We start from the raw sequence: 25,344 nt of genomic DNA, 5'->3' as shown, positions 1-25,344 counted from the left end.
GGGCCTAGAGGAGACAGGATCCAGGGTTGATCCCGCTCTACCACTGACTGAAATAACAAGCATTGGCATAGCCAATAGGTCTCGCCTTTGGGACCTTTTAAGTGTTTACACAAAACACACACAAAGCAAAGAATTACAGTGAGGTTTCGTTTAAAAAAAAAAAACACCAAAAAAAGGAGAGAAAGAAAGCAGTTTATTCTGCCATTGCCTGACACCCCAGCTTAAAACCACGTGTTTCAGGAAGAGGCGCGAGCCGAACAACTATGTAAGAGCGCCAAGATTCTACAGAATAGCATTTTGAGCACTTTATAGACATCACTTTGTTGTGCGCAGCAGAGTGCAACTGTACATATGCGCACGTCTAAGGAATATGGGCCGCAGCCCATGTACGTTGCTTGCGTGCTGCAGAATTCACCGGGGCCTCCTTGATCAGAACACCTTTACTTCAGATTCCCACAACCAGACCCACTCTACACGTGAAGGGTCCTGAACTGCTGCGTACTCAAGCGTATGTGGGGTAGGGGTACCACTCAGGCTATACTTCCTGTGTACGAGACGAAGTAGAACTTCTGCCCGTGCTACACAGGATTGGTCATAAAAGACATTCGAGAAAACATTGCCTGGGCACCACTGTTGTATATGTAGGGAAATCTTAAATTAAGTCATGCCACACAGTTGCTATTGTGTGTCAGGTAATTGTTTTTGTATATTGCATACTTTATTCCACTAGTTTACCAATCCAATCGCATCACCTCATTTACAGCGAAGAATAATTACCCAATACACATGCGTTTTATGGCGGCCAGCCACCACCTCCATTTGTGTGAAGCCATGTCAGAGGTGGTCTACTTCATTCTACTTTCGGGCCAGGCGCAGCGCCATCGCTCCAAGCTCATACTTGGAATCCAAGCAGACCAGCACTCCCCAACAGGCAACCTGCTGGTGGTGGGGGTGGGGGTGTTGGTGGTGGCGGCAGCGGCCACTTCAGCCATCTTTACCCCAGGCCATGTACATGTGTACGTAGATTGAAAAACAGCATGACTGCATGTGCAAGCACGCCTCAGGACACCATCAGATGAAGAAGAGCAAAAAAGAACAAGCAGTCTGCACTTTGTAATTAATGTGGCCGCGCCGCTGTTGGCTCCCGCAAGATGGATGCCGCCACAAGTACGAGTGCTTGAAAAGTGAAGACAGATTCCTAAAGGCCCTCTCCTAGAGTAGCGCATGCGCATTGCCTAGGCGAGACCTAAAAAGTAGATTACAGAGAATGAAGTCTGGCACTAAAGGTATAGACGCTTAAATGGAAGCACTCACATGCAAAGGTAAACATTTATGCCTCACTTAACCAGGGCAACTGGATTGGACAGGCAGAACAGAGTCAGTTCTGGAGCAGAGAGTCAGACAGAAAACGATCACCAGCACAGTCAAAAAACGGGAATCTCACGCTACATCTTATGATTAAAATGAAAGATTTGGATAGTAAAGCTCACAGGAACACCATCTGTATTCCAGTAATAGAAACAAATAAGCAGACAGGAAATGTGGAAGCCTGTTGAGAATCAATTAAAGTTCTTGCTTGGTTAAAAGTCCTTTTCTTGGCATTTTACAATTTAACAAGCTTATTTTCCCCTGGTGGCTAGCATCAGGAAGACCACCAAGACAAACCGTAGAGAAAATCATTAATTTGAGGGACAGATCGAACTCTACAAATGGCCAGAGAAGGGAACGCTGCAACATGAAGAGTCCGAAGTGTCTGTGTTCCCGGACTTCAATATCCACTTGAGACCGCACACAAGTCACTTATGGAATTTCAAAACAGTGTTATGAGATAAAAAGATAAAAGCCCACTATGCTGTGCCTGTCAAAGTTGTTCCTCAAATTCTATGCGTAAGCCCATTTCCTCAGTTCAGCAAAGGATGACATGGACTCAAGAGGTGCAACTGGAGAGCATCACCATACTCTGACTGGGAGAGGAGGCCTAGGCTTAACTGCAGCTTGAGCAGGGGGCATAGGTATAAGTGCCAAAGGTCTGCATACTACACCCTCCTTGGACAATCCGGGGTAATGAGAATGGCGTGGGCCCGGTCTTTGAAAACCTTCAGTTTAAGGGGGTGTGAAGTTGGGAGAAGTTGTCCTGAACAACCTCCAGTAGAAGATGCCACTCATGATTGGCAAGCTTACACAGGCTCGGACACAGAGACCTCGCTAGGTGATTGGCGGTGGAGGCTTCAGTCGCTACTGTAGCCACGGTTGGAGGAGGAGAGAAGGCCATCCTGCTACTCTATATCGCCTCGTTCCCCATCAAACCACTTCAGCCTCAGCGCTAAGACAGATCAGGATGAGGTGCGACAGGTCCCACCTCCTGTTTTGTAGCCACTGCCTGTTGAGGCAACACAGCACGGCCCTTGTGTGCCAACATGCATGAGTGATTAGGAGAGCGCAGAAAGCCAGGAGCCCCACAGAGACCAAATTAGTGCGCCTCACTGGAAGATCTCCTTTAAGTCTGCAATTCGTTGAGACCGAAAGGGATGCGACTGGGTGCTCCCGTTATGTAAGCCTATATGATAATAGCGCTATCGCCTGTGCCTAAGTGTATAACTGTTTATAAATGCCAATAAAAATGTTTTACAAATAAAAAAAAATCTGCAATTCGTTGAGGAGGGGAAAAGGCACAGAGACGGGTGGTGTCCAGCAGTGATCCTATGAACTGGGGTCATTGGGGGGACCTCGGGTGAGAATTGGGCTATTTGATGGAAAAGCCTGGGTCGAACAGGAGGGACACTGTTGACTGCAAATGATGCCATCACCTCTTGCGACCCGGTTTTGATCAGTCAGCCATCCAGGTAAAGAAAGAATTGAGATGCCCAACCGTCTGAGATGGGCTGCAAGCACTGCTATCACCTTGGTGAAGACTTGAGGTGCTGTTAAACTAAAGGGAGTACTGCAAACTAGTAATGTGTAGAACCCACTACAAAGCGCAAATACTTCAGATGCGACAGCAGGATGGGAATGCAGAATACACACATTTGGGCTAGGATAAGCATCTTGAACTTCTTTGAGGAAGTACTTCAGCTCCCTGAAGTCCAGGAGCAAGACAAAACCATGGTCTTTCTTGGGCACAAGGATGTAGTATCCTTGCCCTTTCCCTGCTCCTGCACTAAATTTACAGCTTCTGTACAAGTGCTGGCACCTCTTGCAAAGTATTTTTTTTAAAAAGGAAAAAAAAAAAAACTTTCTATGCATGTACAGAAGCACCCCTCACTGTACCACACTATACACAATGGAACCCATACTATTTTGGCATCCTATAAATGTTACAATGAACAGACCCTTCGCCAAACCACCAGCTCAGTCAAACGAGGCAGAAAAACAACAACAAATCCAGTCAAACATGAGGGGTTAGATGCACAACAATTGTATGGGAGTGCGAACAGAGGGTGATGAGTGGGCCAGAGGCACCATGGTCCCAGCATGGCAGGAGGTGGGAGGAGAGATTAAAATATGGAATGCCTCAATGTTCAGGAAACTGAAAGGCTCTATGGGTAATTTGTCAATGACATCTGAGGACCATCACAATACCATGGACAAAGTGCTAGACTGGGAAAGTAACACCAGTCCATTGCAAAACCATGTAACAATGTAATCAAAAACAACAGACCAAACCAATCGAGGGACATAGTCATCTCAGTCAGAAGCAATTAACTGCTACAACGAGAGGTGCAGGGAAACAACTTCCAACCAAGCCACCACTCATCACAAAGGCTGGGAGACTGAGTGGGAATTGAGATTGGAGGAAGAACACTAGGAAACACGTTTGTAAAACCAAGTTGGTTAGGAATGTAGTGCACTACACCACAACCTACTTGGTTCATCAGCATGCATCCCCACCCCCTGGACGCAGCGCCAGGAATATATAGGATCGGCACACTTATGCATTGATATGAGAATACTAGCCTTTTGTCTTGCATGTATCAGAACACTGAAAGTGTGCTAATAACAACTTAAACCCCACCCATCAGTGAAATCATTACACAGAAATAAGACGGAAAATAATTAAGGAAACCTTCACAACACAAAAACTGCATGAAGTTTTGTAAAAGAAGGCTGCTTATATTCAATTACGCCACTCATTTGTTTAATTCTGTTACAAATTAAGTTACGCATACCATTCCGAACACCCACAACAAGCCTTTCTAAATGCTTTCCTCGGACTCCTCCCCCTCCACACCCCTTTTACTCATCCCAAGCCTCCTCCTACTGCTATGACCTCAAAAAAAAATACAAAAAAAAATCTAAATCCTTCCCTCTTCCATCCCCCCACTATCCTTTTCAATTCAAACAACAGACTAACATCACCACCACTCAAAGTACTTTCATATTTCACTATAGAAATTCACCACTAATCCTTAATGGGTTCCGGAGTAGCGTGCTACTTGCCGAAAAAGCACTAGACGCCTCGTCAGTGGTAGTAGGCGCTTCATAAATGCAAATACAAACTGAGAGGAATTATTTTTTGCAAAACAACCATACATGTTATTAAACTCTTACAATACAGACCGATTGTAAAATTATTTTAACTAGAAACACAGCTACGAGCCAGTGAATGTGCATATGTATGTGTAAGGTAACATTTTAAGCTATTGATAACAAAACATTTTAGATTTAAAGAGGCCCAAAGTCCTCCAAACATTCCATCCATTGCAAGTTTTGAAAAACACTCAGACTTCAAACAGTGAGATCATGCAAAAAGCGCCAACTTATTCTGAATCAATAAATGTAATTATATTACCTTCTTATGGTTCTCCCCTTTAAAATGGTCTTGAAGATCCAATGGCGTGCGACATGGAATCTCACAGACCTATAACAAAAAAATAAGGATAAAAGTAGTTAAGCCAGAAAACTCAAAAAGCATTTGATCCAAATAGGTTGTTTCTAGCCATTGTTTATACATGCCATATTTATCTTATGGTTTTGCTACATCTTCTGTTCTCCCTGCGCAACAGAGGCATTACCCCCAAATTCAACTCCAAGCCTAATCTCCTACCCATACTTGAGTACACCACTGTCCACGTAGCTTGCGCCTAGTGCATAAAAAGGCACTATTTGCTCACACAGCTTCAAATTATCTGCTCTAATCCTAAATCTTATATTTCCAATGTTCTGTGAACACTAAAAAGATAACATCCTTTGATCAAAAAAAGTGAAGGATACCTGGCACTAATGGAGAAGAGCACCCTGGAGCCAATTAAAAAACGGCAAGGTTGTCTAACGTTATTTTCAATAGAACTGCATTTCACATATCAACTCTGAAAGTAAATTGCAAACCCAGGTACTGGCTGTGCATTTGAGTTCCTTTTTCCCATAAAGTCAAGCTGGTAATGTCTAAATAGACTGAAAAAGATGCTGTACATCATGGGTTACTTCCATAACTGTAAAATGCAACCTCAAACTCAACTTGGGTGTTGAAAAACATTGAAAGGGCTTCAATACTTACTTCACAGTACAGGATTTTTCTTTCATCTTCAGATCTGCCATCATATGGCTTGAAAGTGTGCAAGTCACCCATTGTGGAGTCAAAAACAATGCACACTGCGAAAAATAAAAAGGATTTGTAAATATTACAAATGCGGTAAACAGAATCATATATTTGTGGACATGTTTGTGAAAGGAGTGCTAAAGTACATTTTGAAACACAGGAAGTGAATAAAGAAGTGCATAGCAGATGATTATATATATTTATGTGTTTATGTATATGTATGGGGAGGAATTTGTTGCGAGTGAACCCAGCAACAAAACATCGAAAGAGGGTAGAAGAATGAGAAGTTGCTAAAGGACAGCGAGGTGAGACATTAGGATTGAAGTGTGGTGAAGGTTGAGCAGGACTTTCCACTACAGGGAGCAGGATAGATGGCGGTGAAGGTGTTGGGGTGTGGAGGGAGGACAGTCAATGGGTGTTACAGGCCTCAAACAATCCTACAAATCTGACTAGATCTACAGGTCTAGTAATATGAATAATCTACTCACCTAAAACTATAATGTACTCGACCCATAAACCGGTAACAAACTGTGTGATCCTAGGCATATATTTTATTCTACAAAGCCGCCTTTTTCTTCACTATCATATTTGAAAGCACCTTCAAATATGCGAGACCAGTATTTATGCGGTACAAATAAATGCTTTTGTTTTATTAAATCGACTAAAAGTTTGCTCCATGTATGATAAGAACCTAGCTCACATATAGGGTAAACATGATAAATGACTTGCCTCTTAGTTCGCTTATAGCATTACCATCAGGGCAGATGCAGGAATGTTTCTCAGTTCATGTTTAAGAACTCACTTTAAAAATATACTTGTATCAAAATCATGATGTGGCAGGGCACCAACATTTACAGAAAATAAACTTCCCATTAAAATCGCAAAAAACATTCCCACTAGCATGCAGTTTTACGGAAAAAAACTATATAGTGTATGAAAATTTGATTTCAGCAGACATATTTCTCATTTGCACATCACTAAGTTAAGTGTTCGGAATTGTTATCTTATTGAAATAGATGTTTCAGCACACAGAATTACAACAACAACAAAAATTGACTTTTATAACTAATGAAATATTTTGAAATGCTTGTGCACTTGACTTCTTCGGTATTTAAATGTTTTGTTAGAAAAAAAACTGACACCCTCCAGCCTTTCATTTCACATTCCGTGTACTGCACTTCAGACAGTTCACTTTCAAAAATCCTGGAAGTCTGCATTCAAAGAAAGAAAGGCAATTATAATTGTTAAATGACTTCTGAACCTATGTCCATAAACACAGAGCATATGTGATAAGACGACAAAAACAAGCATTTGCAATGCCATAGGCTTTGCATTTTCGAAACTTTGACCAAGTGGTATTGTAAATGACAGTGACTTATTATTGCAGACTTTTTAAACATAAATAAAAGGCACTGTCATTTACAATTTGAACAAACAGGGGGTGTTATTAATATGTCAGGTCTCTGATGGGCGCACTGGGGATCACGTCAGTAAATGAGCCTGAGAAAATCTGTAACGGTGCCACAGAAGAGGGAAAATTACCCCTAAAACCCTCCGATGGTGGACCAAGGTCCACTCATATCAATACAATACCAATTGTGCACACGTTATAAGTAAGATTGCGTATTAGCATGAAATGTCCACAACATTTATAGAACCAAACAACTGTATAAGCAATGGATGACAGGAAACAGGGTTGTGTTCCGTTTTGCAGTTTTGTTAGATTTTGGAGATCCAACCAGCCAACACGTGTTTCGTCAGAGGGTATAAACCCCAGACTTCTTCAGGGCTGGAGAAAAAGCATACATGAGGTACGTATCACTGACACAATCCTATAACCATATTACAGACATGTCATTTATAGTGACTCATTTGTAGTTATGGTGGGGACAGACACCATGCAAAAAACAGAAATTGCATCCTAAGATTGGATTCAGCCATACCTCTACCGTGATAGTATACAAAATCAATGTGAAAACAGAAACAGTGCTATCCAAACGGTTCGGAGAAACAAGAATTCTTAGTGATAATATATGATGGACATATTAATCACAAACAGATTAGTATCATCTGTTTGTGATTAATAGGTCTAACACACCTACAACACGCATTGAAGGTAGGGGTTTTCAATAAACCATCCGCATGCGTACCTACGAATGGATTTTCACGTTTTCATCACTCTCACATGACGTGAATAGATTACATCTCTCTGGTCGATATTCTTTGAAAACGTAATTACCGTCGATACTTTTAGACACTTATAGTCACCTTTAATCGCACTTACGGCTCACTTCTGTCTCAGAATCTGCGACTTAATGCATGCAGACTCTCACATCACTGCCTGGTGTTTGTCAGGTTGGCTTTTTAATTCCTAATTCGTGACTTCTCTTTTTCATTGCGAATGTCCATCATATATTATCACTAAGAATTCTTGTTTCTCCGAACCGTTTGGATAGCACTGTTTCTGTTTTCACATTGATTTTGTATACTATCACGGTAGAGGTATGGCTGAATCCAATCTTAGGATGCAATTTCTGTTTTTTGCATGGTGTCTGTTCCCACCATAACTACAAATGAGTCACTATAAATGACATGTCTGTAATATGGTTATAGGATTGTGTCAGTGATACGTACCTCATGTATGCTTTTTCTCCAGCCCTGAAGAAGTCTGGGGTTTATACCCTCTGACGAAACACGTGTTGGCTGGTTGGATCTCCAAAATCTAACATAAAACTGCAAAACGGAACACAACCCTGTTTCCTGTCATCCATTGCTTATACAGTTGTTTGGTTCTATAAATGTTGTGGACATTTCATGCTAATACGCAATCTTACTTATAACGTGTGCACAATTGGTATTGTACTGTCATTTACAATGCCAATAGCTCAAAATCTCATCTCACAAATGTGAGACCAATTGCATTGCAAATGCTTTTTTTGTTCTTTAAAAGAGATGTTTGCAAATGAAGTTGTGAAGCATGAAATAATGTACGCATTAGTTTGTGATTTAGAATGCATCCAGGGGACTATTGGGTTTTTAAAAAAAATAAATAAATAATTATTTATTTCAAATGAGGGCCGCTATGCTTAGCTGTAACATTAAATCACGTAGGAAAGAGCGAAGTACGGTTATTTGTTTACAGAATCAACTGGCAGCACTAGCATAACACAGAGGTCTGGCAAGTCACTTCCCCTCAACCACTGTTTCCCTCTACCATAGAACGAGAAAGCGGTCTTCTAAGCCGATGGGAAAGCTTTTTTGTAGTCAAGTGAACTGACTGCTGCCACGACAATTATTGGTTTGGAAACAAATGAATGGGAGCACACAGAAGCATGTTCTTGCAACAAATAATGATGGAAAATATACTCCGAGTTTTACAAATCTCCATCAGATTCCACAGGGGCCCCATGAGGGAGGAGAGGAGGGTCCCGACCAGATACCAACTAGCAACTGATTCACATACAGCTTGAAGGCATGCAAATAAAAAGGTATAACTATATACAGCCATTTCTTTTCGTTTTGCTGTTATGTAAAAGCGGAGCATGGTAGCTGAAACACAAGCCCACAGAGCAACCCGGCTCTACCCCACCCAATCCAGCAAAACTTTATCAGTTGTGGGAAGTGCTCAAAACAGTGGTGATTGAAAGCCAGACCCAATATAAAACAAGCATTTGCAATGCAATAGGTCTCGCACTTTAGAAACTTTGTCCTATTGGTATAGTAAATGTAAATGACAATTATTGCAGCTTTTTTTTTTTTTTTAAACACAAATAAAGGGCATTGTCATTTACAATGCCAATAGCTCAAAATCTCGCAATTGCGAGACCTATTACAGTGTAAATGCTTGTTAAAGTATGGACACCGTGAGGGTGAGCTTGCAGACGTGGTGCCTGGGCTATCAACGCTTCATTATAAATCAGAATTTAGTAACCTCATATGCCATATTTTAGCCTTATGCTGTAATGTTGCACCCCCACTAGATGATGCTCTCACTTTACCCACTGAAAGTGCTGGCCATGCTTGCTTTAGGAGCCAGGCAAATTATCATTTTAGCAGTGACACCTTTACTGCTCTTTACATACTTTTGTCATGATGTAGGAAGCACTACAAATATTCAATAGACAAGCGTCCGAGTTTATAAACAATTTATCTTAACAGTGGTTTAACCCCTTCCATGCTCATGACGGAACGGTTCCGTCATGAGCATCGGTTGAGCTGTGCTCATGACGGAACCGTTCCGTCATGGCCCCGCCCGCGCTCGAACCCTTCAGCACCGCGGGGGAATCCGCGCAGCGCTGAAGGGGTTAAACGTGTTAAATTATGAAACGTCGATTAGATAGTGACGAAAGAACGCGGTATTTATAAAATTCTTTTGCCAAGGATATTACTGGTTTGTTGTTCTGAGAGTAACACGTGTTAAAATCACCAAAGCCAACACTACTCATGTTATCAGCCTTGATAGATTGAAAGTCTGAGTCTTCCCTAGCAGTATTGCACACGTGACCTCTAGCTTCTATGCAGATCTTTATAGAGGAGAGATGAACACCCTGCGCCGTCTTGTGAAATAGAAAAACCAAGAGATAAGCAGCAGCTCCAGTTTATAAATATAAAAGTGCGGTATTTGTTCAGGACGGGTCTCAGGAGCGCCAGCCTGTTGACCTTCCAGCAGCTGGAGAGTAAGAGGAGAGTGCATGTGCTCCGGGCGCGCGCACCATTTGGCAGCCTGCGTGTACATTTCGCGGGCGCTTTGATGTTCAGTGAGCCGCGCGGCCACTGCGAACATCAAAGCGCCCGCGAAAGTGATCACCATTTGCCAGCCTGCGTGCCTCTCTCCCCTACCCCCTCCCTTATCCCACTTTAGGTTAGGCATGATACTTGTGAGCTTTGAGTATACAGCATGAATTTCTGCCATGCCCTTTCTATCCCTGAGCTCATATGCTGAGACTGCCAAAGCAAGACAACAGAAGCAGAGTTACAGGTAATAAAGTTGCATAAAGGACGAATACTTCAGCTCTCTGCAGAGACAATCATTAATTCCACTTAGGGGGTTGTATCGAGCTGCAGCCCGTGCCCGTCTCTTTCCGCATTCCAGGGAGTGCTGACAGGTTCTCGCGCGGTCCATTCTCTGCACTGAGGAGCGCGTGTTTATACTGCAGCCTCTGACACCCGATGGCAGTTTATAACCCCGACTCTGCACCCCTGCATGGCAGGAGCACTGTGGTGATGCAGTGGCGCTCTCTGCCCCAGTCTCCAACCAACCACAGAGCCGCACGCAAGGACAGGAGAGCGCCCTTGGGCAGAACACAATTTAATTAGTGGATCAAGCTGAGCTCAGCGCAGGCAGAAATACACCCAGCGAGGTCAGCTTTATTCTCACATGGGAGCGGCAGGCTATGCAGCGGCTAGACTGCGGGCCTCTTCCTGCAAGGCGCTGTGTCCGAAACCCGGTGAGGCCGTGGAACAAATGAATAGGGAAGTTTCCTTAACAATAATCGTGAAGGTAGCCCGGCTGGCTATGTCCAAGCTGCGGTGAGTCTGCATATCTTGCAGGTTCCAGGTCAGAAGGTGTGCAAAGTCTACTACGGCTTTCATCCTTCCTAGGTTGATAAAATGATTAAAATCAATTTCCAAAAAATAAACCTATGCATAAGCGAATTCAATAGGTCTCGTTTTTTGGGACCTTATAAGTATTTAGTTATGCAGCAGCACAATATCCTTGGTGCAACAATATCAACCGTTGCATGGCTAAACACTTATAAGGTCCCCAAGGCGAGACCTATTGGCTATGCCAATGCTTGTTACCTGTTGTGGGCCTCAGATTCGAGACAGGGTTGACGGCTCATTAGCGTGGCTTCTGGGAATCATTTAAGTTGTTAATTCCAGTTGTTGTGAATTCCTTTCTAATCAGTTTTCTGCACATAGTGCTTCAGTGGTAGGGGCGGAGACAGCTACAGGAAATTCACTCCGGGCTTTTGGGAGCTAAAGCGGTTTTCTCAGATATGTAGGACCCTTGCGGTTGTTTTGTGGAGACTTACAAAGACTTGTGGGACTTGTAGTATTCAGTGTGACCTGCAGCGGTACATAGCGTGATGCACTCTCAGTTCAATCGGAAGGCATCTGAAAGTAATGTTCTGAAAAGCATAACTTTCCACGCTTGTGCCCAAAAAGCGTCTTATCGCTTTCAGTACAGCTGGAAACAATTTGGCGGAATTGAAAATGCTTAGAGAAGTTCTCCTCTCTGCCTTCAGAAGCATACATTTTTTTCATTACCATTCCTCGAGGGACAAGGCCTTTGTATATAACGAAGTACCGCGTGGATATATTAAATGCCTGTACTTATTTTGTGCCAAACTGATTTGCACAGACTGACGTAAATTGGGATTTTATAGTCCTTGTTATACGTCTCATGTTATTTGAAGTATGTTTCTTTGTGTAGGGAGGCGATGTGCTCTGCTGCGAAAGTGCGCTAAGATTTTTAAAAAAGGGCAAACAGGAGTGGATAGGCTTTCAAATCAGCACATGTGGAGGGAAAATGTGAATGCATGCATTAACCCGTTATGTGGTTAATGGCTAGGGCTAATGGGGTCGTGAAAAATACTCTGTCGCATTTCCCCACCCCCCTCCTCCGGGTGGCTAATTGAACGCAGATTTAATCATGACATCCAGAGGGACTCCTGCTTCCTGTCTCCGAGCAGGTCGGGGGTGAAAGTTCTCCACCATTTTAGCTTGATTGAGGTGTGACAGATCATTAGCTTGTGAGGACTGAGACAAGGCTGTTTGCATTCGGAATCTAATTTTCTCATTTTGTATGTTACCACTGACCTCAAGTTAAGTCGCAGATGGCCTGATTCAAAATCATGTACAGGACTCACGTCTAATATATATATATATATATATATATATATTGAATTCTCATTTTAGCGGATTCACAAGCATAGAGATGTATATTATTATAGATTTTCGTGTCCGTTTTTGTGTCCAACAGTTACTTCTCAGGCATGAATGATTGTAACAAAATGTGCATTTGAACATTTAAACATTTTTACAAGTGGAGAAACACCTTTCTCCACAGCTCCAGTAAACACACGAGTGTTTAGAGCACATAACTGCCCTTTCATAAAAAAATTAAAACTAAGGATATCAGTAGTGCGAAGGCCGGATTCTTGGGACATGGCAGATAAACTAATTATCGGACAAGACAAGCAGGAAGTGGGATAAGGGAGGGGGTGGCAAATGGCGTGTACATTTCGCGGGCACTTTGATGTTCTCAGTGGCCGCGCGGCTCACTGAGAACATCAAAGCGCCAGCGAAATGTACACACAGGCTGCCAAATGGTGCGCGCGCCTGGCGCACATGCACTGTATTTGGAGGCCTGAAAGCACTCGTTTGCACTTCCAGATCCCCCATTTACAAAAGCTCTCGCGAGACCAGCGCTAAAGCGCTGTCTTAGGCGAGACCTAAAAAGTGGTAAAATCTGGGCAGTATCCATGGCACTTTATTTGCAAATGTAAAATGCTCATGACTACAATTGTGTAATTGCGCCTAAAGTAGCATAAACCCAATTAGATAGTGCAACGTCGCATAATAGATCCCCCAATTGTTTGTAGTCTGTAATACTTACAAAGACTGCCACTCCAAGGCTCATAAATTTAAAATGAAAGCTTTTGCCGGCAGCGGGCGGAAGTCATTTTAAGCAGCCTTCTCGATTTGCGCCCTGCCTGCCTGATGTGCAATTCATAGAGGTGGGAAGAGGGTGTGAGCGCAGTGCTGGGGTTTTGTGGCGGTGGGGAGAGGTGGAAGAGGCTGTAGGCACCATGCGGAAGGACACCGTTTTAGGAAGCCTGCTCAGTTTGCGCCCTGCCTGCCTGGAAGTGGTGGAAGAGGCTGAGGGAGCAGGCAGAAATAAAGGTGTGCATGCTGTGTGATAAAGAGCGGCGCTGGTAACTGAAATTAAACACCACTTTGTACAAAGAAATAATAAAACAAGCAACAATATAGCAACACAACTAAAAGACAAAACAACATCAAGTATAACAATCAAAACCACAGACTCGGAACACACTCTACCTTCTTAAGAAGATATGAACTTTTGTGCGGCGTGATGGTGCTGTTAGACCCCCAGGGCGGGTGAAAAGTCTCCGCAGTTCGGCTCCGGCTGCCTCAGGGACTGTGCTCTCAAGGCAGCAGTCACTATAAGGAGCGCAGGACACCTCCACGATCGTTACAGTTGAAGATACTACTGGTGGGAGAGCGCTGCTCCGTTGGCAAACCTAGGAACTACCGCGCTTCCAACTTCAAAAGTCACCACAGACACAAAAGAAAAATTCATTCCAGTCGGCGAAGTGGGAGAGCGCTGCTCTATAAGCGAGCGCGGGAACTGAAGTACTCGTAAGTGAAATTAAATATGGTTTCTTTCAACAAGCATTGGCATAGCCAATAGGTCTCGCCTTTGGGACCTTATAAGTGTTTAGCTATGTAACAGTTGATGTTGTTGCACCAAGGATATTGTGCTGGATAACTTAACACTTATAAGGTCCCAAAAACGAGATCTATTGGCTATGCCAATGCTAGTTACATTATCAGACAAGACTGCGGGCTGTAAACTGAGGTGATCACTGCTATTAATAATGCATGGGGTGCCCACTAATGTAATCTTGCCTGATGTGGTCACTATTACTACATTAATAATATTTACTATTAGCTCAGGATTTGGAAACTTATTACACAAAATGCTGTGGTAAAAAAGCCATTTGTCCAATGAACAAAAAATATAAAAACGTGTTCACATGCGGCAGTGATGTATTTAAAATGTAGGTTAAAAAAAGAGGGATATACACCTTTTGATATTCAATCAAAGACAGGGTCATTGCATACAAGAAACTCAAAGCGTCCAAAGTTAAACAAATTCAATTTTAAGTTTGTACACAATGCTAATGCTAAGGGGAAATAGCAAACTTTTTCAATATCATACCAAATCAGTAAGGCAGTATCACACAGAAAATTAATAACACACAAGTTAAAAAAATGTATACAATTTATTTTACATTAATACATGTTCAAAGATTAAAAACATTTCATCTAAAATAATTAATACACGAAAACAGAAAGGTCAACGCTGCGTTTCGGTGGTTGAATGATCTTTCACCTTCTTCAGGACAGTTTTCTAAACAAACAATCTTTATTATAATTTTCTTGTGATACTGACAACCTATATTTGTTATAATCTATACACACTAACACAATTAACAATGTTTTTATTCGAATCTTTTATGCTCCACAAAACAGCAGAAATGTCAAAGTTTATCTATTTTGAAAAACCTTATAATTTGAAAAAAAATTCCCGGCAAGTAAATAATGTGGTACTAAATTATTAATAAACATTCTCATTCATATTGTGCATGTTTATAGCAGTACTAAATACTATCACGTAAACAAGACCCACACCTAAAACGTTTGAACGATGTAACTAGTGTTTTGAATCACTAAGCTTTCAGCTGGAGCAATTTTTTTTTGCTTTACAGGATTTGCGAATGTCCTACTTGGAGACCTTGAGGCATGAAGAGAAACACACAAAGATATTCTCAATGGTAACTCCAAAAACACATGGAATAGCCTTGTCCGTAATGTCAAAACTCTACTAGAATATGCTAAAGAAGATTGTATCATCTGCAATGATAAGTTTAATTTTTTTGCATAATATCAATCCTATCATCCCGGCACTATACGGTCTCCCAAAATTAAACAAAAACATGGAAGATCCCCCCCCCCATGAGACCCATTTTCTGCAGTATTAACTCTTTGACTGAGCCTCTGAGTAAATGGGTCTTGTTTATGTGATAGTGTTTAGTACTGCCATAAACATGCACAATATGTATGAGAATGTTTATTAAAAGTTTAGTACCACATTATTTACTTGCTGGGGATTTTTTTTCCAAATTAGATAAAACTTTGACATTTCTGATGTTTTGAGGAGCATAAATGATTCGAATAAAAACATTAATTGTGTTAGTGTGTATAGATAACATATATATGTTGTCAGTATCACAAGAAAGTTATAATAAAGATGGTTTCTGTTTAGAAAACTGTCCTGAATAAGGTGAAAGATCACTAAACCACCGAAACGCAGCATCGACCTTTGTTTTCGTGTATTAATTATTTTAGATGAAATATTTTTAATCGTTGAACATTTATTAATGTAAAATAAATTGTATACATTTTTTTAACTTGTGTGTTTAATTTTCTGTGTGATACTGACTTACTGATTTTGTATGATATTGAAAAAGTTTGCTATTTCCCCTTAGCATTAGCATTGTGTACAAACTTAAAATTGAATTTGTTTAACTTGGGATGCTTTGAGTTTCTTGTATTTAAAAATGTTACACAGTACCCTGTGAAATATGCTTTTATGTTTTGCAATGGTCCATTGCTTAATAAAATTCTAACCACGAAAGGTAAACAAAGCCTAAATATTCTCATTCCGATAAGTGCAGTTTGTTGGCTGCATACTGTAGGGAAGACCTTTATTAATGTCTCCCTTCGGAATACAGAATTTGTTTTCAGCAAAGCATTGGTTTCTTTTCTGAAATTAACTATACATCCAGTAATTAGCTCTGGTTTTACTACAATAATAAAAATAAAAAGAGTCAAATGGCTCACTATTTTGTTTACACTTTCAATAAACATTTCGCCGTTATATAAAATAAACCTGCCTAACTGTCCTCAATTAAACTTATAATACATACAAACCACTTGACCGCCTGCCTTGTGGTTTCACCCAGCTTTAAGCCAAGAGCTTGATGTCGTCACACCATAAACACGCAAAATAGACGTTAATGCCTTACACCGATCCTCATTTCAGTGACCACCATTCCCCACTAAAGAAAGTGTTACCAGGGATTTATAAATTAAACCAGAGACCAGAAAACAAAAAAGGACAAAACATTTCTACAGCACGCTCAAAACGAGTTAAGTCATCTTTCTCACCTTCCTGCCTTCTGAACATGCTACATCATTTTGAAAAACAAAAAACCTCAGTGCACATTTCATACCCTAAGGCATCTGGATGACTTGCTCTCTTAGTTCAGAAGACAAAAAAACTTTGTGACTAATGCAAGTACTAACAGAGCTTGCACACATGCACTGTTGCAAAACCCAGTAAATGGTGATGTTTTTTCATTATTTAAGATTGGAAGACATGAAAACAGTTTATGTAGCAATTTTATGGAACCTTTGCACAACACACAAATTAAAAATAAAACGGATGAGAGCAAAGGACTGAGACAAGAATTCATTCAACGCACGAGCAGGCCATATGAATCGCACTGCAACTTCCCTAACCCACGAGTAAGATTTTTCAGCGGCTGGGGCCACCGCAAACTGCAATCTAAAGACAAAACTCCACCTAAAGTAGCCAGGGGCTCACAAAATATGCATATATACTGAAGAGAAACTGCGATTTCCTCACTACAACTTCTGGCTAGAAAGGTTTTCAACAAGGCGACGTCACAACTCTGTCCTTGGAAATTCAGGTTAATTTCCGCCATCAGTGCTGCACTTTAACAGAGATGGGTCTCCCTGCAGGGGGTGAACTGGCAGCTGGGCGCAGGTGTGACAACGTGAGGATGCAAACAAATGCAAATAATGTGAACATCCGGAAAAGGGAGGAGGGGCTAAAGGGGGTCATGACAGAGGGAGGCAGTGGTGTAGCGGATAGGGCGGTCGAGTGATAAAATTGGTACATGGGATAGGTGCAAGGTCACAAAGGGAATGACGGCTGGCTGGGTGGAATGACAGGTTGAGGGTGGTGGAGACACGTTAGAGCAAGGTCGTATGGCCAATAATTGTGGCACAAGTAACAGACGGGCATATAGAGCGAATGAAGGGTGGCACAAGTAACAGACAGTGGTTTATAGTAGGAATGAAGGCTGGCACAAGAACTATGGGGTGGAGGTGCTGCGAGGAGGGTGGTAAAGAGAATATAAATGGCACAGACTGGAAAGAGGGTGGTGGTACCAGACTCTGGGTGGCAGGGCAAGCAGAGTGAAATGGGCACAGATGGTGAAATAGACCATCAGGAGGGCGCTACAGGAATCTGGCTATGTACAGGGAGCGAAGGCAGAGGGGTGGTGGTGTAGGCAGGATAGCTGCAGAGGGACACAGAAGCGGGGTGATATGGAAAAAGAGGGTTGAAGTGACAAGAGTGAGAGATTGGTACAAGGAGCAGCAGAGGCGTTAGGAGGACACGAAGCAATGAGTTTTGTCGGCATCGGACAGGAAGGAGGGGGCAGTGATACGGGGAAAAAAGCGAAGGGTAAGGTGGTGCAGATCATTGAGTCAGCCAGATCATTGAGTCAGGAAGGAGAAAAGTGGGACAGGCCAAATTGGGGGCAAGGGAAAATGCAGGGTTGGGCGAGGTGGTGGGTAGGAAGACCCTACAGGCAGCTAGGTGAGTGTTATACTTGCAACAGCTGTGCAAGGAGATGACGCAATGGCCAGGGCGGCATTAACAGCACAGTGGGCACCCGCAGAAAGGGACTGTAGAGATATTTGGGCTACAATATTTAAAGGGGAAGGGTGGCACAGGCAGTAAAAGAGGTACAATCAGGGCAAATGGGGGCCCTTGCAAATAAATGCAATCGCGTAAAGGAGAGCCACTGAGTGGGTACCGATGTTAGTGTGCGAGGTATTAACTGGGACAAGTACAGTAATCTATTCATTCTTTAAATATTCCACCGAAGCCGCCCGTTTCACTGTCATTAATCGACTGTTGGGCAACAACATAATTGCTATTATATATGTCAAATCATTGCGTCTGCCTTTGGCCCCAATGTAGCCAGTAACAGTATGACACCGCCAGCGATCCAATAACTGGTAAAAGTTTAGTGTTTTGTTATTTTTCTACCCCCCCCACATAACCACCCGATCCTAGGCTACCCCTCCCCCACATCCGATCCGTGCCAGCCACCACAGCCTAATGGCACCTTAACTCCTGCTTTCGTTAGGGGCGAAGTTGGAATCTGATAAGCCCCTTCCTCGCCTACACATTGCTGCTCAGAACAAAGGCAGGCAACTGCAGGTCTGCTGAAAGTGTCCCGGTATTAGACAATTACACCAGTTTGAATTTAGGGAGAAGTAGGAAAGAAACGTGGCACTCCGCTGAAAGTGGTCAGCATTGCAGCAGGGTAGACTGCATGTACCCTCTGAAAATAGTGGGCAGACGGCGCCTACCCTAGAGTCATGACTATCCCGATCAAAGGCGCAACAAACGTCGTGGGAATGGGTTTGCACCCCAATCACAGTGCAGAGGAATTTTGGGCAATTTCGTATTTGTTAATATTCAAGATCTAGTTTGTGCGTGCTGGTGGACAGTATTCTAAAATGCTTTTTGGGGGTGGGTGACATGGCAGATAGGGTGCGTGTTGCTTTTAATTAAACACCACGTAACCAAAAAATGTACATACGCAAGCTTAAATATTTGTAAATATTGTCCAGGCACAATGTTTAGTAAACACTTGTATTCCATAAATTGATAGCAGAGCCAGCAATGAATGCCCACTAGATGTCGCCAATCAATGATGTCCGCTTACCAGCGAAAAACCATTAACTGAAGTGATCAAAACTCACCTCCGATGTCCACTGCGAGACCCGTTGTAACGAGGAACAGAACAGCTGCCAGCCCCAGCGCTGCGTGCAATCTGGTCACTTTTCAGCAGTTCTCACACTGCCGGTCAACTCGCGATAAACCAATATCATTCTAGCCAACGCAAAGCAAATTTCTTAGATTTTTCAGCCATTTATGTTGCCTGAACAGTGCTTTGTGCTGGCTGACGTTAAAGACTTACACTGTAAGGGCCTTCGCCCGTAGACACCCGCACGCACACAAGATTGCCTCGATGGGATCTGAAACAGGCGGACATGAGTTTGGACGCTTTCAGAGTGCTGTACCATCCGTGTTGTGCTAGCACTAAAGCTGTACTTCAACACTTACTTTATTTTACGCTGCAATTCCAGATGAATGTAATAAGAAAGCTACACTTATCTCGCTATTTCAAGCTAGGCGCATTTTTCTCTGAAAATCGTGTCTTCCTCGATGTCACGGTTACAGATTTATCATTCGAACAACATTTCCCTTCAGGAAACAAGCGGTCGCCATTGTGATAAAAAGTTTGTGCTAACCGACTAAATAAAGGACACTGGATGACGCCGCAGGCAAAAGATCTAGTCCAGGTGCAGGGGTGTGGAATTTTCCAAATAATCTACTTGTCCAAGGGACAAAATGCCACTGAGATCTACATGTCCTGTAAAATCCACTTGTCCCACCTACTCCCGTCCCACATCAAACATAAGGGCTCCGGCGGACAGAGAAACATTAATATATTTTTGTTTTATTAAAATCAGTAAACCATTAAATGCTGTGCAATAATAATGCTTAAGAAAAACTTGACAAGCGATATTATCCCTTTTATCCAAACATATAGAAATTGTAGAAATAAAACAATGAATGATCTTGCATGGCAGGAAGCTCTAAGACTCATATTAGCAATACTTCAACAGTTATGATAGATGTGGCCTTTTATGTCCGCACAAAACTCCTCTACAATTGCCAACCTCTCGTCTGTGGTGAAAAGTACCTTAAAATGTTGTACAATTGCCTCAATATCAGAGAGCCCATATTTATAGAGTTCCTCTCTACTTTCTGGCCACAGTGTATAATCAAATGCCTGAAAACCTTGAACCGGCATGCAATTAAAATTTTCAAACCTCTTATAAATATACTTAAGGAAATAAGGGGCAAAAAGATAGGAAAGAAAAAATATATAAAGAATGAAGGAGGTAATTAAGAAAGAAAAGAAAGGAAAGACAAAAGGGAAGAAAAACAGGAAAGGCAGAAAAGAAAGAAGGAAAAATGAAGGAGGCAAAACGGAAAGAAAGAAAATGAAAGGAAAGAGTGTATAGGAACCAGATTACAACCCATATGTATTTTTTTTAAACTGCTGCAAATTAAACACTATAAAATGTGTTTTTCTCCCTGAGCAAAGTTTATCAAAGAACCATTGAAGAGCGTCCACAGGAATGCCATGAAATAGCAGTAGTCGACTCAGCTGGTATTCTGAACGCAGCATGCATTTGAAAGTGCTTCCATTCTTATGACTAGGGCTCCCGGTTTTATGGTATTTATTTTTTTGACATTTCTGTCTATATTTATCCATATTTATTATGAGTTTTGTGAAAAAAACAAAGCTGAAACTGGTATATTTCCACATTTATTTAACCAATAAATATGCATTCATGCTTGAATGCCTTCCAGGCTTCATTGATATGAACACATGCAGAAGATAAATCAATACACTTATGTGAAAATATGCACATTTCAGTATCAGCCTTGTGCATATCTAGTGCTATTTAAGCCTCTTTACTAAAGTCCCTTTTTTTAACCCCCTGACCTATCAATCCACGCAGTTATTGGCCTGGCAATCATGAAAAAGTGTATTTAGAATCACTCAAAAAGCACCCAATTTCCGTTTTTATCCACATTTAAAAATAAATACAGATAAGAAAATAAATGGTTTTCTGTCTGTATTTACCTGTAAAAATCAGTAAAAACGAAAAACAGGGAGCCTTAATTATGAAGAAAAAGTTAGTTTTGGTGAAAATAAAATATTTGCCTAAGATCACACAATTTAAGCATGGAAGCTATGTTTTTAATTTATCAAGCCAGGTTCTCTTTCACAAAGAGTATCTAAATAGTTCCGGACTGTCAAGAATTCTGCAACATCACAAATAGCAGATAACTACTGTAAATAAACTCTGCACTCAAGAAGGATGTTGCACAATGTCACAACTAATTGCAACCAGTACGTACTTAACTCACTGCTTAAAAAAAAATCATGATCACTAATAATGAACATCGGTCGCCAACAAGCCACTACCTATGCAAAATACTGGACTATCCCAGAGCATGCAGACATATCACAAATAACGGACAGTCATCAAAAACATATATCCACTTGCTTCAAGTAAGACTATAGAGATACAAATAACCAAAAGAATCCTGGACTTTGATTAAATAATGTAACATGAACGTGCATTTGCAGAGCTATTTGAGGAAGAACTGACGTGCATTGCAGAGCTATTCATAGAGGCCCAGCCCCCCTGTTTCACACAAGCACAGTCAGTCAGACTGATCTAGTTGTGTTCATTGTCGGAGCTCTGCATATCTATTTGTATAAACTAGCACATACCAAATGAACACACCACCAGAATTGAACTCCTGCCAAGTGAAATCAGCATTTTCTCTTCTTCTTTAATGGTAGTACCCTTCATATCTTTCTCACCACCTCCCGATTTAACTTGTTTCTAATATTCTAGCCCAAGTTATTTTAAGACATGACTACTTTTGCATATGACCTTGAGACTCACTGAGAGTGTATTGCTAATAAAAGAATGACTTTTTTTGCAGTTTAATAGCGCGAGCGCTTCAGATGAGCGCCAGTTACATTACTACAAGGACACGTTCATTTATTTCTAAAGTGTAGCACTATTGGCAGCTGCACGAGAAATATCAAATGATATGTGAACTTATGCAGAGCCTGCAGAGGGGACATTATTCTGGCAGACGCCAATAAAATATTGAGGCGATCATTGTAGTCTTCAGAGAGAAAAACAAAGATGCTGCTAGAGGTACATCAGGTGCCTCCCTGTGACTCGCCTTAGGCATTCTCTGCTACACTTGGAGCACGGCGCGGCTGATGTGTGGCTCACTGTGACAGTTGCTCCCCTTATACACACAGTTAGGCAGTGCCCTTCCGTACCACATAAGCACACGCCTGCAGTTCACTTTATGCCAATGTAGATCATGCTCAATCTCACTGCATGCGCTTTCCTTTCCTCGCGCCTCCACCTTCACTTTCTCCTTCTGAAGTTTTTAATCTACTACTGTATGTGTGCCTCTTCCTTCTCCCCAGTGCAGCGCTGCCTCACTTTATCACGCCAGAACATTAAGCTGATTAATTGCCCAGCCAAAACACAAGCACCCTAGATGCCTCCTTCGTGGTGTAATTCGAGAGCCTTTCGTGACCTTTTGCGATGGCGGGAGCGTTCTTCAGCAGAAATACTGACTTCTAATGTGACTCATAATCCCGGTCACAAAGAGCTTTACACCTTCAGCATCAGAACAGTGAGGCGGCTACTTTCGCTTTCCAAAATGAAATGTATTTTTAACCCCCGCTTTCAGATGAGTTCGAAGTCCTGGCACCGATGTGGTGCAACTTTATATGTGCAGTGCTCATTCTACCGGCAATTAACTTTCAAGGGAACAGTTAAGCGTCCTTTTACAATTATGAGAGATAAACTGCAGCGACGACACTGAGGCGCCGCTGCAGTTTAAAACAAATACGCACAACGGCCTAAATTAATCCAGAAAAATAGGCACTGGCCAATTGAGCATTTTCTCACACTAATGGGAAAGATATCGCTCATTTGTGAGAGAAATTGCCCAATCAGTGTCAGACGTCTGGTATGAAAGGGAGTTTTAATCCACTGTGCATACCAATAGAAACGTGCGCAGTCGGCAAGAGCAGCGATGAGAGCCCCTGCTTTCTGCAGCCACAATGACGCTGCATTAGCGACGGTCCTCAGCAGGCAGACATTAAAGTTCTATTCCAATATCTCAGTGCAATCTGTATGCAAGCAGGGAAAAATAACACTCTAGCAGTGCTTTAATTTTACCTCTAATGTAATTGCCTTGCTCGCGGCTGTCCCGAAGTTCAACTGCTTGCTGAGACTGGGTGACGTTTCACTCCCCAGCCAATCACTGGCTAGAGCCCAGTGAAGTCATGGGCTGCTAGCCAATCAGAGGGCTCCAAAGGCTCCAAAGGCGCTCGGCAAGCTTTTATGATTGGCTGTGAGCCCTAGAGTGCCCACAGCCTATTTTATTTACGTGATTTAATGTCTACTTGTCCGTCGGACAAAATAGACATTAAATCTTCTTGCCCCTCAATAAAAACAACATGGTTCGGGCGTCGGGCGATAGGATTCCCCCACCCCTGCAGGTGGGCGGGGCCAAGAGGAGACGGGGCGTGAACAAATAAGCCTCATTTTCAATCAGAGGCTAGCGTTCAGCATAAAGGATGACGGCAGCCAATGAGAATCATGGGTGGGGCTTTCACTCCACTTCGGAAATCTGCTTGATGACAATAGATCTCGCAGAGCGAGGAGCGCATTAACGCTCCAGCGATAGGCGAGACCTAAAAAAGTATTGGGAGAGTGCGTGTCCACAAAGCTATGTGAGAAAATAGTGCTCGGAGGCTGTAATTAAAGCCTTTCGAGCAATAACACACTTAAGAGGGGGTGTCGCCATGGTAGGTTACAAAATGAGACAAGGCGGTACCAAGGAGGGACTAACAAGCCTATTTACGAATCAGAAGCCAGAATTTACGAAGGGCAATGACATGTCAATGACAAATATGAGCGGAGAGTGGGTGGGGCTTCCAGTGCATACTCCAATACAGCATGCCTCTCAGAATTATCAGTGCATGCGTGTTGCCGCTAGGCTCGACCTAACAAGATTTAAAGGCTTCTTTATTGCTCCATCTTTTTCTATATGAACAGAACACCTGTTCTTTGTCAGCTCACCAGAATGGATAAGTAGGCCCTAAATAAGCTTGCCCTGCTAAAATCTGACTCAGCATAGTGACTGGGAGAGTAGATTTCTCGAGGCCGGTAACGTCAGTTTGACTTTGTATCAACAGGGTACCTCAGCTACGTGTGTTCATTTGTAAGCCATCTCCAAGAAGCAAACTTAATTCCTTTGGGGCCTATTTCATTTGGCAATGCTTTTTGAGATCTGGTCCTGCATAAGTAAAAAGCTAAATCTTATCTGCAGATGTGAAGTTTACATTTTTTTTATTGTGCGGCTGCTGTTGGTGAGTAGGACATATGTGCTCAAGTGTTATGACGCATGTGCATGCAATATTTTATTGACTGATCTAAGATGGTGATTGCCACCTAGAATGTTAGCTTTTTGTAAAATTATTTTTTTAAGCTATCGAATGAAAGCCCTTGTTATAGCAAGCACCATGGAGAGCGAAACAAAAAAATAAAGTAGTTTGATAAAAGTGAGCAGTGGAAGGAGACAAGTCAGCTAAACAAAAGCAGGGTAAGGCGGCGATGCTACTGAGGATTAACGAACACAGAGAAAATAAAGTCACCGAATAAAAAGCAAACAACAGAGCTCACCAACTGACGCAGTATGAAGGCTCTCAGCCCACAGTAAGTTCTTGGTATAAGTCACAAAAGGTCTTTCGCAACCAGTCATATAAAAGCTATATGGTAAGAAGACCTAAAAACATCTGCCTGCGTAATGAAAAGCCCAGTAGCAAAGAGAACAAACAGAGGAGATGCCATGCTCGTTACTTGAGGAAGACTTTTAGGCTACTTGAATTATTAGCGACTCTGGCCTCCTCTCAGCACTCCCAAAGTCAGAAAGACTACCAACTTAAAAATCTGGGTTGTATTAGACATACAGCGTACTGATCCAAACATTCATCTGTATGAGCCAGGCTAGACAGAGACCCTTTTACAACAACTCTTGGCACCAATTGGGACAGTGACTCACTGTACCTGCCTAGAGGGGTGGCAGGATCTATCGGAGGTGCACTGGGACAGTGTGCCACCTCTGTGTGTTGCATTGTTTGTATGTATGTTCCTGAATTTGCCTCTGCCTTTACAATGGCGCAAATTCAAAGGCTTCCGTCATTTGCCTAGGCTCATCAGGAGGCACAATCCACATTACAAGAGCAGCTGTGGCC

At 42.2% G+C, this 25,344-nt stretch overlaps 1 protein-coding gene across 4 annotated transcripts in view; it reads right to left on the bottom strand.

The window, feature by feature from the left end:
• LOC146822725 (uncharacterized) overlaps window positions 1-25,344 on the bottom strand; it is a 410,295-nt gene that overhangs the window by 360,818 nt on the left and 24,133 nt on the right. For all 4 annotated transcript variants that reach the window (XM_085606916.1, XM_085606918.1, XM_085606915.1 and 1 more), the window contains 2 exons: window positions 5,495-5,589; window positions 4,790-4,858 (listed from right to left, as the gene is read on the bottom strand). In XM_085606916.1, the coding sequence (XP_085463042.1) occupies window positions 4,790-4,858; window positions 5,495-5,566 (141 nt within the window). In that variant the 5' untranslated portion in view covers window positions 5,567-5,589. The remainder of the gene's footprint in view (window positions 1-4,789; window positions 4,859-5,494; window positions 5,590-25,344) is intronic.

This window comes from Triturus cristatus, chromosome 5_2, assembly GCF_964204655.1.
Source record: "Triturus cristatus chromosome 5_2, aTriCri1.1, whole genome shotgun sequence".
NCBI classification, from domain to species: domain Eukaryota; kingdom Metazoa; phylum Chordata; class Amphibia; order Caudata; family Salamandridae; genus Triturus; species Triturus cristatus.
This window is presented reverse-complemented; position numbering and strand designations above follow the sequence as displayed.